The 13,207-nt window shown below is 38.1% G+C and overlaps 1 protein-coding gene across 1 annotated transcript in view; it reads left to right on the top strand.

Moving 5' to 3' along the window:
• Positions 1-9,498, top strand: part of LOC142492425 (uncharacterized) — a 58,330-nt gene extending 48,832 nt beyond the window's left edge. The window contains exons 3-5 of the mRNA XM_075595066.1: positions 6,460-6,647; positions 8,046-8,123; positions 8,489-9,498. Coding sequence (XP_075451181.1) covers positions 6,460-6,647; positions 8,046-8,123; positions 8,489-9,498 — 1,276 coding nt within the window. The remainder of the gene's footprint in view (positions 1-6,459; positions 6,648-8,045; positions 8,124-8,488) is intronic.
• The last annotated feature ends 3,709 nt before the right edge of the window (positions 9,499-13,207 follow it).

Below are 13,207 nucleotides of genomic sequence, written 5' to 3'. Positions count from 1 at the left end.
AGGACATGTAACGTGTTATACAGTTCCGGTTCCACCTCACCAAAAACGGTCACTGGAGAGGGTAAGCAAGATCTCCATCTAACGCACTGTTAGTAAACATATGGTGATTACCCCACGGGTTATGTAACTATTGGAGGAGAAGCCAGGACTATACCGGCTATCTATAGAGTAAGTTATGAACTTATTACTCTGGTCCCAACCACCCAGAAGATCGTCACTGTGGATGGTAAGGAGGACTGTGATTATAAAATTGCTGGCAGAATATCTACAATTCATACGTATTGTTCTATATATTACATCCTATGGATACAAGGATTCATACACATTAACTGTGATTTACAATATTATTGATCCCATAGAGAACTCTCTCCCTTGTTTTTTGCATATTTGCATTTTTACAGCTTAGATATTATTTCTCATGTTGAATTTTTTTTAATAAATTCTATTTTATTTTTTGCACGATTTATCTCTGACTTACATTGGAAATAGCACACTTTTTCTATTGGTCCATTGGATTAGATTTATTTATTTATTTATTTATAAAATATTTTACCAGGAAGTAATACATTGAGAGTTACCTCTCGTTTTCAAGTATGTCCTGGGCACAGAGTTAAGACAAATAATACATGGTTACAAATACAGTTACATAAATGAACAGGGTATACATTATATACAAGACATTGCATGCACAGTTAAAGAAAATATATGTTATGGGCGAATGAAACAGTTACAGACCAGATTAAAATGTGAGATGTTAGATTTGTTAGATTTGAAAGAACTTAAACTGGTGGTGGATGTGAGAGTCTCTGGTAGGTTGTTCCAGTTTTGGGGTGCACGGTAAGAGAAGGAGGAACAGCCGGATACTTTGTTGAGCCTTGGGACCATGAACAGTCTTTTGGAGTCTGATCTCAAGTGATAAATGCTGCATGTGGTAGGGGTGAGGAGCTTGTTCAGGTAGCTGGGTAGCTTGCCCATAAAGAATTTAAAGGCAAGACAGGAAAGGTGAACTTTGCGCCTAGACTCTAGTGATGACCAATCTAGTTCTTTGAGCATTTTGCAGTGATGTGTGTTGTAGTTGCATTGGAGAACAAAACGACAAATTGAATTGTAGAGGGTGTCAAGTTTGCTAAGGTGGGTTTGAGGTGCCGTGCCATATACTATGTCTCCATAGTCAATAATTGGCATCAGCATCTGCTGTGCGATATGCTTTCTGACCAGGAGACTTAGGGAGGATTTGTTCTTGTAAAGTACCCCTAGTTTGGCATAGGTCTTGGTTGTCAGGGTATCAATGTGCATTCCGAATGTTAAGTGAGAGTCAAACCATAAGCCCAGGTATTTAAAACTAGTGACAGGGGTTAGGGTGGTGTTAGTATTGGTTCTAATATGGAGCTCAATCGCTGGAAGCTTTAAGAATTTAGTCTTGGTCCCAAATACCATTGTTACAGTCTTGTCAGTGTTTAAAAACAGTTTGTTTTGGGAAATCCAGTTTTCGAGTCTCAAAACGTCAGACTGAAGTATGTGTTGAAGGTCAGAGAGGCTATGGCTGTGTGCATATAGGATTGTGTCATCTGCATACATGTGTATTGAGGCTTCCTTACAAGCTGTGGGAAGATCATTAATGAACACTGAGAAGAGTAGGGGCCCCAGAACAGAGCCTTGCGGGACACCACAGGTGATATCCAGGGGGTTGGAGTTAGAGCCTGAGATGGACACATGTTGGGATCTTCCTGATAGGTAGGACTGAAACCAGTTTAAAATTAAACCATGCTTCCATATTCCAGAGCTCTGGAGTTTGTTAAGCAGGATAGCATGATCAACTGTATCAAAAGCCTTTGCAAAATCTAGGAATACTGCATCAGTGAGTTGTCCCTGTTCCATTCCACACTGGATTTCATTGCAAACTTTTAGCAGGGTAGTTACGGTGGAGTGTTTGGTGACGCCTGAGTGAATTTTTAATTCCTGTTGAAGCGGTTGAGTATTGGTTTAATTGGCCATTACCGTATCTTCTCCATATGTTGGCATCTATACTCCTTAGCATTCATTACATGAACTACTACAAATATACCATCTCCAGTTGGAAGTGCTTTTCTTATTTATTTATCATATTTACCTACACAGACACTATTTTCTAATTTTTTCCTTCCCTTTTGTTTATATATCTGCTCCAAGGTCATTTGCATATATATATATAGATACATCTATCTATCTATCTATCTATCTATCTATCTATCTATCTATCTATCTATCTATCTATCTATCTATCTATCTATCTATCTATCTATCTATCTATCTATCTATCTATCTATCTATCTATCTATCTATCTATCTATCTATCTATCTATCTATCTATCTATCTATCTATCTATATCTATATCTATATATGTGTGTGTGTGTGTAACAATGTGTATAAAAAAAATTAAGCGTCAAAGTGTAATGTACAATACATGCACAGGTAGCTAAAATGGAAATATGGGGGATGTACAGTACAGTACTGATGGAAGGTTTTTTGAAAAGTTATATTTTTAGTTGAGTGTTGAAAATAGAGTGAGTACAGTGTTGAAAATAGAGTGAGTATGTGCCTAGAAAATAGAAAAGGGCAACCATGGTCAATAATTACAATTCATTTAAATAGCTGTTAAGTTATGCTAAAGAATTCACCATTTAGTGAATTTACCCCAATACAGCAATAGATACAATGTGTCTGCTTCAATACCTGCCTAGGTGTCACATTTGACTCCTCCCTCACATTCTCCTCACATACTCACAATGTAGCTAAAACCTGTCGTATTTTCCTTCAGGACATTGCAAAAATACGCTCTTTCCTCTTTTGATCGACTGCTAAAACTCTAACGCAGGCCTCATTCTCTCCCATCTAGACTATTGTAACCTTCTATCTTGCCTTCCTGCCTCTCACGTGTCTCCCCTACAATCTGCTACAGATAGAATTACTTTACTCTCAACTAAATCTCTCACAGCGTCTCTCCTGTTAAAATCCCTCTCATGGCTTCCTATCAAATCCTGTATTACTTACAAAATGCTGTTACTCTCTTTATAGGCTTTACACTCTTCTGCCCCTCTTTACATCTCAGCCCTAATTTCTCGCTGTACACCTGCCCGACTCTTGCATTCTGCTCAATGATGTCTTCTGTCTACTCCTTTTGTATCTAAATCCCTCTCCCACGTAAAGCTTTTCTCACTGACTGCCCCACACCTCTGGAATGCCCTTCCCCCCAATATCCCACTGGCACCCTTTCTCTCCACCTTTAGGATCTTTCTTAGAACAGACTTCTCTAACAAAGCATATGTGTAGCTACTCGGGCTGATACTACACATCTCATGTGCACTGAACATCGTCCTTTGCAGATGCACTTACTAGAACACCCTCCCTCGGTCTCTGTAAATTTTCCCCACTTACCACTAAAATTGTATGCTCTTCTGGGCAGGGACTCCTTTTCCTAATGTTCTATGTCTGAAAGGCTTATTCCCATTATGTGTTATAATATTACGTCACATGTATTGTAAAGCACTATGTACCTCGGTGGCACTATATAAATAAAGACATACACACATACAACTGAAATAAAATAATGGTCCATTTGCATCCCTCCCATTTGACTCAACTCTTAGATATAAATCCATTAATCCAGTTGGCAAAGCCTGACTGTTATTTTTGGCAACTTGCCAATGATACCTCATCTTCAGGTGTCATTAGTCACATAGCCATGTCGAGTTTACTCCTATAATGCGCTTCGTCCAAGGGATTACAATAGTTTCTGTACCAATAGCCATACTGTACACCAATTTACAGGTAGTATCTGTACCAATAACCATACAGTACCCCAATGTACAAGAAGTATCTGTCCCAATAACCGAACAGTACACCAATGTACAGGACATATGAATTTATATGCTGTTAAGTTACATTATACCCACTTAAATTGCATAGTTATGAAGTTGACCACTGTCTTTATCAACCCTTTGAATGCCCCATGACATTGGAACAATGTTATATTAGGAATAAGAGGAACCCTGGTGGCCTTATAGCATGTCCCTAACATTATTGGTATTTTGCTTGTTTCTAGGGGAGGTTGTGACTGGTGTGATCCTGTAGAGTGTACACTTCTTTTTTTTTAATTATGCAGATTTTTTTATCTTTTTGTTCATACAGTACATTGGAAAGAGATTCTTCAGAAGTTATACAATATTTCTGTGCTTTTGGCCAGCTTACATATTGTCATTAAAGACAAAATGTCCTTTTATAAGTAAAAGCTGGAATATAAAAGAGTAAAGTTTACTTTGTTCCCAATTAGGCTCAGCACAATGTGTTTATAGTTATAGAATTGTATGGATTTTTATGGAAAGTATATTCAATCCCTACTGCCATTGTTCTACTTGCTTTATGTAATATATATTATAAATATTAACATTCTATTTCTTCCAAAGTTTTATTTCAATAAACAAAACCAGCAGGTTTTTTTTTGCTGATTTTTCTTCCCTTTTATTGGAAAACGGGAATAAATCTGAGTACAAAATGAGCAGTTTGGACTCTTATGAAAATATGTAAATCAGAACTATGCCTCTTACTGTATATAATTTGTAATGGCAAACACATTACACTTGATCCACTATGCTGCAAAAAAACGGAGTTTGACAGAAAACTGAAATATTAACTCCCGATTTAGAAACAAGTCCTTTCGAATGTGTAGTGTACAGTATATTTAAGTAGCAAGAATAATTTTATATTTTCTATAATGTAGAAAATGTATACTTTTGACCTGACTTTAAAAGAATACATTCAAATATTTGTTTGAGTAAAGAGACAATTGATTCAAAATATTTCATTAGAATAAATAACATTTTACAAAATTAAAAGAGTACCCACATCACTCTTAGGGCCTCATGCAGTAAGCGTCAATTATGTGAAATCGGCAATCTTACCGATTAGTCATGTTATTGGCGATTTTTCCTCTCCGTATGCAGTAAGTGCCGAATACATTCAAAATCAACCCGAAAACAAATCCGCCCACTCTCACGATGATTAGCCGATCACACACAGGTGTATCGGCGTGCGTGGCGCGGTGCTGTTAGGTTGCCCAATCACAAATCTTGCTGAATCAGGCGAAACAAGCATGTTTTTGATTGCGCGCCATATTTAAAGGCAACGTGTACTGCTATTCATTCTCTGTGTTGTTGGGAGTGAGAGAGAGAGAGACGCACAGAGCTGGACGATTGAAGATTTGCATATTGACTGAGAGACTTGTTGTGTATTGGGTGAGCTTTGTCCTTTGTTGTTTTGTTTACATCTTTGTCTTGTTTTATATGTGGAAGTGTTTCGTGTGATTGCCTGTACATTTCTTGTCTGTTTTTTGTGAGTGCTGGAAGTATGCCCGCAAAGCGTGGGAAGAGTGATGCCGGTGGGAGTGGGAGTGCTACTCGTGCGAGTACGCGTCGGAGTGAACGTACTGTTCAGGGGAGTGATGTTGCTGAGAGTGAGAGTGGTGTTGCAGGGAGTGGGAGTGCTGGTGCTGCGAGTGGTGTTGCTGGGAGTGGGAGTGGTGTTGCTGGGAGTGGGAGTGCTGTTGCTGGGAGTGGGAGTGCTGTTGCTGGGAGTGGGAGTGCTGGGAGTGCTGGTGCTAGGAGTGTGAGTGCTGTTGCTAGGAGTGGGAGTGCTGGTGCTAGGAGTGGGAGTGCTGGTGCTAGGAGTGGGAGTGCTGGTGCTAGGAGTGGGAGTGCTGGTGCTGGGAGTGCTGCTGGTGGCGCAGTTACAGATGGGGTGGATGGTGGTGGCGTGCTTGCTGGTGGGCAGCTTTTGGAGGCTCTTCCATTGGAAGAAGGAGAGTCCAGTCAGCACCAGCCAAGCTCTGACCCTAAACCTGCTCGGAAGAAACGTGTGGAGAAGCCACGTAATCCTCGCTTCAATGACCAGGAAAATACAGCTCTTGTCACTGGCATTCTGGAGCACTATGACAGTATATATGGACATTTACTAGGTAAGTGTACCTTTACATTTATTATTCAAATACATGTGATCCTAGGTCATCTGAGTTTTGTTCATATGCAAATATGGGTTCACAATATCTTTCTATGTTAATTAGTCTGGAAACACAGCTTTTTATCATGCCTTACAAGGACAACTAAACACAGGCGGTCAATTTGCCATAACTGCATACAATATGAATGCAAACTTGCTTACATGTATAGGTTTAGTAGTGAATGCTCATGTGCTTCACATATTACACCTAAAACAGCATGTTTGCTATCTCTTGGAACAGCTAGCAGTGTAGGAAACTGGTGCTTATATTATTATTAATTTACCTCATATATTTTATATGTTTTTCAAGGGCGGACAAGTTCAGCAAGCAGAAAAGAGATGTGGGACACAATAGTCATTGGTGTCAATGCGTGTGGGAATCATGTGAGGGACAAGCGGAGTTGTCACAAGAGATTTGATGATATTAGGTCCAAATTGAAAAAGAAAATACAACACCAACGCGTGCATGCTACTGGCACTGGAGGTGGGCCCACACCACAACGTCTCATATTAAGTCCATTGGAGGAGCTGCTTCGGGCAAAATTACTTCCCGTCGTCGTGGAAGGCTTACCTGGTGACCGTGATATAGGAATTTACCCCTCACAATTTCCACCAGGTGAGAAATATTACTGTACTAGGCGTGTCGTTGCTTACAGTTATTTTGCATAGTTACACTGCTTTTTATACTGTCTTCACAATATAAGCATACCTGCATCTATATATGTATATGTCTGATTCTGTATATATATATATCTCAAAATAGACATATATGTTGTAGTCCTACTAAAAGCAGTAACTAATATAGCACGTGCCATTGCGTGCTCATTTACATGTGAATTCCCAAAATGCATTGCTGCAGTGGAAGCAATTGATGGTGGGCGAAGATGGGGAACAACAGGGTAGTACACATGTGTAACACATGTTAATGAGAAATTATTACTAGCTACAGGTACAGAACAGAAATATGTAGAATATTATTGTGTATTTTATTTATTTTACTCCGACAAACATGACATTACTGCCTATTTTAAGCATGCATCAAATATATTGCATGCAACGGCCTACAAACATCACTTGCACTAACACATCTATAGTTGTTTATGAAAAGGTCCATTTTTACTTTAACTCATATACAGACAGCATAATGAGGCACACGTATCATATGTTATGTCATTGTTTTCATAACTTAAAAACTGCACACGACTATTTAGCTCATCTACCATTGTGTTAAAGCAGCTGCAATTAATATCTCATCACAGCATACACTTCAACAGAGGGGGTGGGGTTCAGCACACACACTAATTACAGCCTCATTTTAGGGTCAACTTAGTTCACACCATTTTCACCTGTTTCAAGTCATTGAAAGGTGTGGCTGATTAGGCTTTTTGGGGAAGGGAATACCGTTATTACAACCTGACTAGCACAACTGAAGTTAATCACACTCATTTGAAAGCTTCACTTTAGCTACTAAATGCCCCAACAACTCATTACTTATCAAACCGTACGTCACACATTAGTTCACTCATATCTATAGTTGAACTACTACTATCAACGACACATTATCACACACTGCATGTGTTGTCTTGTTTAGTCACAGCCACATTCATGTGTGCCACATCTTATATTAATGTACCACACACATCCTCTACCAAAAACAACACTTTGTGCAATATGACCACCTTCATGATAACCATTGTGAATGGTCATCTCATGATAGTTATGTACATTATGATACTGATATCACTACACAACATATGATTTTTATGTTCAAATTTAATCTATTTATCCTCACGCATTACTGCAGGAACATAGTATGTTTTATGTTAGGGAACTCAAAAGTTCTAAGTACACAGGCATGTACATTGTTATTACAACTATTTATGTTCACTTTCACACACACATTTTGGGTTAAGGAAATGATGCTGTTAGGTACTCATAAATACAGAACATACAATAACTGTTTGTTCAATATTTACACATGTAAATGTAAAACTTATGTTATTGTTATATATAGTTGCCCCTGAAGGACATGTGTCACCTGAGACTGAACAAGTGTCTTCACCTGGGTCAGCCAGCTCAACACACCTAGAAGGTGAGTGTATCAGTTGGTGGCCATATAATATGTGCTCTTCTATATGTTATGTTGTCATGTTCATTATTTGTTTTGCACATCTTCTTTAAATAGGATTACTTAGTGTCAGTGAAAATGAAGTGTAAGCCAACTTGTATTGTGTTAGTGATGTTAACTATCATGTAGGAGTTGTGAGTTTACAGCAAGTTTTCATACACTCATATTTCATACTGAGTTCAAACATTATTCTTAAGTCAAGGTAGTTTTTAATGTGAGGTTATAAAACGTATGGAAACATGTTAGTTGTTACTTATGACACAGTACAATTACATAGTAACACAGCAGAGATTAACATGCCATTTAATAATGTGTACATTTATTTGTAGAACATGATGAAGAGGATTTTGATGATGATGATGATGATGATGATGATGATGATGATGATGATGATGATGATGCCGCCGCCGCCGCCATAGACACACAAATACAAGCAAGTGACCATGAAGAGGTTCCAATTGAAACTGTTTTACCGCCAAAACGTCCAGCAAATACCACATATGATGCAATTGTAGCTTCTGAGGGAAAAATTGTGGAAGCAGAAAATCGTCGCCATTCTGACCTGATGACAGTGCTGGAAAGGATGATTGCACTGCAGGAAGAAACAGTTTCACAATTGGCACATCTCCACAGAGTCTTCATTGAAGTGCCTAAACAGTTGCAAAAAATCAACACCTCATTCGAAGCATTAGTTGTTCAGCAAACACAAGCTAATTACTGGAGAATGACTAATGTACCACAATTCAACACCTCACAGCCAGGATCTGTTCATGCAGGTCAGTTTTCACCACATTCATCTGATATTCATTCACCAGGCCCAAATGTTACCGGTCAAGTAGCAGACATTGCTGTGCAGGTTCCTGATGACATCCTACCGCTGCCATCTGTACAAATTCAGCAGCAGACACCTACAAAGGAGGCGACAAAAACAAAACAAGACACACATGAAACAGACCAACCATCACTTGTGCAGTGTCTACCAACTTGCTCACATGTGTCAGTGGGCACAAGCCCTGTCCGTGAACAGTCACTACCCAAAAGCCCTGTAGGTGAGTCACTGCCCAAAAGCCCTGTAGGTGAATCGCTGCCCAAAAGCCCTGTAGGTGAGTCACTGGCCACAAGCCCTGTAGGTGAGTCACTGGCCACAAGCCCCGTAGGTGAACAGTCACTGCCCAAAAGCCCTGTAGGTGAGTCACTGGCCACAAGCCCTGCCCGTGAAGTGCCAGAGGCCACTCAAAGTGGCTCTGTTGTGCCTAAAGTTGGTGGCAAAAGAAAAAGGAAAATTCAAGAGACAACAAGCAGGCCTGTTACTCGCTCGCAAAAGGAACAAAAAAAATAAATGTTATAATTCAGAAAATATGTCTTTGGCCTTGTTTTGTTGACTTTAGATTATCTAATTACTATTGTATGTATGCTGAAGACTGTGTTGTTTCCAAACTTTCAAGTATGTTTTTGTACACGTGAAGTTTTGGAAATGTTAACACTCCTAATTAATGAATAGTGTTATAAATATTTATGTTTTAATCGTCTGTTCAGTAATGGTCCACCAGGAGCCAGTTGCTAAGTTTAGAGAAGCTGCCATTGACTTTGCAGCAAAACATTGCATTTGGGTGTGTTAATTGATGTAATCATTGCATGTGCATATTATTTTCATGCAATTATAAAAGCACCTATTTAACTGCAAACATCTTTCTTGTACGTGTACAGCAGGATTTTGTGTTAAATATTACTTACCTTTGGTGGCCATTGTAATGTTGTCCTTTAATCATTTATGTGTTCTTGTTTCAAGAACATCTCTGAATTGATACTAATATATATGTAGTATGTATTGATATATGCACACACACACACACAGACACACACTGTGTGTCTGTGTGTGTGTGTGTGTGTATATATAGTACTATCTAAACTGGCATAGATGTATTTACAAAAAACATACACTTCATGCTTCCTTGTGAAAACACACTATTTTAATAATACAGGCCTAATGTTTGACAACTATACTAAGTGTGAGCCTCTAACATTATTGGGTGCAAACAAATGTTTATTACTTAATTCACTCATGTTTATCACCATTTAAATAGGTTTCATACAAGGCCTACTTACTGCTCAATATGTTGTGTGTACTCCAGCAATATTTTAAAAAAAAAAAAAAAAAAAACATTTTTTTTATATATATATATATATATAATATATATATATATATAAAAAAAAAAATTTTAAATTTTTTATATATATATATAATATATATATATATATATATATATATATATATATATATATATATATATATACACATACACATACACATACACACAATATACATATAGTACAATATACACTTTATATATATATATATATATATATTTATGAGAGAGATATATTTATATATATATAGATACACACGTATTTAAATTCATGCAGACAGGGACTTAACCAGACTTTCAAATACACACAGAAATGTATGTGGGAACAAAACATTTCATTTTGCAGGTGTGTGTATTTACTGATATGGCTGTCTAAGCACTATTTTCACACACTGCTCTTTGTTATTTTGCAAGAAAACTCAATGTTACTGAATGAAAAGTGTAGTAATGTTTTCAGAAACGAGATAAAAAAAGGATACATGTTTGTCCCACATGCGGCTATCACAAACCACAAATGTTCAAGCAATTATAACTAGAAATCCAATTGGCGTTTGAAATAAGGAGTTACAGTTTATACTTTTGTTGACCTTGAAAAGGAAACACAGCAATTTGTTAGCCATTGAGCAGTTTCATTTTGATGAGCAAAGAACAGATACCTGCACACATCTTTTGTGCTACTCTGCAATGGCTGATGAATTGGTGACAATTATGAATCCGAATTTAGGTTATAAATACATGATTTCAGAAGCAATTTTATCAACTTGCGGACACCAAGCAAGCACACGCCAAATCTATGATTTGATTCGAGCAAAATATCCTTATTACCAAAACCGTCGGCATGCGCGCAATTTTAATTCCTCAATAAGATTCACTTTATCAACTAATGACTTTTTTGAACGTGTGCAGGATAAGCTAGAACACAACTATGGTTTCTGGAAGATTGCCAAAGAAAAACATTTCACCGTGAAAGAAGGCACATATATTGTGGTTAAAGGCATATTTATTCCTAATGCCAATAGCAATGGATCCGCTACTACTGTTCCGTGTGAATCGATACCTGCTGCAATATCTGCACCCTCCATTCCTGAAACCCACATTGTACAAGAACATAACTACTATGATTATGTACCAAGCCTTTCAGCTGAAAATGCATTGGAATGGGTACCCGAAGAAATGAACATACCTCCCGACCAATTGTTTGAAGAAAGCAGTGGCGATTCCTATGAGCGCTTCATGGAGGATATGTGTGTCATACTGGATTCAGCGGGTGGGTCAAGCGTGGATGAAAAAGCCTTGCATTTCTGGAGCGACCAGTTGCAGCCAGACGAAGAGTTAATTCTAGAAGAATGGCAAATATAACAACCGTTATGAGTTGACTCTGCGTTTAAATATTTTTTTTTTTTCTAACCACCATTTTCCCTTTCAATGCGTGGATACAGCGTAACATAGCAGACTGCATAACATGTAGCGATCACAAACAAATTGTTTCCGAATACAATATAGTAGAACCTGAAAGAGTAGTACACATTGCTGACGGAATAAATATACGTACTTTCCTATCACTTTAAACATATTAGCAACATTTTACCATAACTCTAACACATACCTGTTTTGTTATCATGCTACATCTACAACATTTAAAAGCGGGTCCACCACGTATGACGTGGGACCCTTGTCATGGCCCAAGGCGTCCTTAAAAAGGATTACGGATGTAAGTCCCGCCCCCAAGCGACGTGCGCGCCTCAAAGCCTATTGGCTGTCATGTTTTGTTATAGTAACGGTAACTGCAGTGTGTCATACAGTGGGGGCGTACACTGGGCGTTAGCCGAATGTTAATTGAGTGGGAGGAGTGTTAGCGTGCGTTTCACGCTGGTTTAACATGACGTCACACGTATTGCATTTGCGCATTGTGTTATCGGCCGTCCTTTCTGTCCAAACACGTCTGTTTAAAAATAATACAGATGTACTCGTTTAGAACGAATGTAGTTTCGTATTCATTGTATTTGAAATAAAGATTTTATGTTTAATGGTATTTTCAAGATGTATTGAACGCACAACGTACGCTTTGTTTTGCGCATGCGCTAACAGTTAGTGCAGCCAAGCGTGAAGTGCGTGCGCACACTAAGATGTGCGCGCACATTTTTCAGTATACAGGCAACGTTCACATCATATACATAGTTATGCCTGCTACAAATTTAAAGAAACATTACATACTGATGTACACTTGTACTTCTAACATATAAGTGAGTGACGTGTGTATGTACACAATCATATAGAGCTGTGTAATGCGTTGTCACGGATACATATATAGTAAGGTGCCATCTTTGACCATCATGTGTTTGCTGTATTTCAGAGATGTCGGGGAAGATACAATCGGATCAATGTATGATTTCAGAAGAGTCTACCTTTATATGAGATGATTGTGAGGAGGAGCCACCGACTACTATACTACATATGGAACTAATTTTATATTGCTTGCAGCGCTTATTAACAAACAATTAAAAATGTGATACCCTTATGCCTATATTGCATAAGCACTTAATTAACATAATGATGTTGCAAAATAGTGCCTCATGAATTTTTATTGAGTGTTCTTTAATGACTACTATCATTTTATGGCATGGTGTGTTTTATATATAACAACCATTCCCACTCTGCTAACACATTTGTGAATTCTATTGTGTAATGGAACGTATGACTGTCGAAACTATGTAACAATAATAATAATAATAATAATTATAATATGAGCATGTTCATGTATAGCGCTGCTAGTTGTACACAGCGCTTTACAGACACATTTTTCAGGCTGAGGTCCCTGGCCCGTGGAACTTACAATTTATTTTTTGCCGCCTGAGGCACAGGGAGATAAAGTGACTTGCCCAAGGTCACAAGGAGCCGACA

This window comes from Ascaphus truei, chromosome 4 (assembly GCF_040206685.1).
Source record: "Ascaphus truei isolate aAscTru1 chromosome 4, aAscTru1.hap1, whole genome shotgun sequence".
Taxonomy (NCBI): Eukaryota; Metazoa; Chordata; class Amphibia; order Anura; family Ascaphidae; genus Ascaphus; species Ascaphus truei.
Note: the sequence above shows the minus strand (reverse complement) of the source record. Positions and strands in the feature narration are given on the sequence as shown.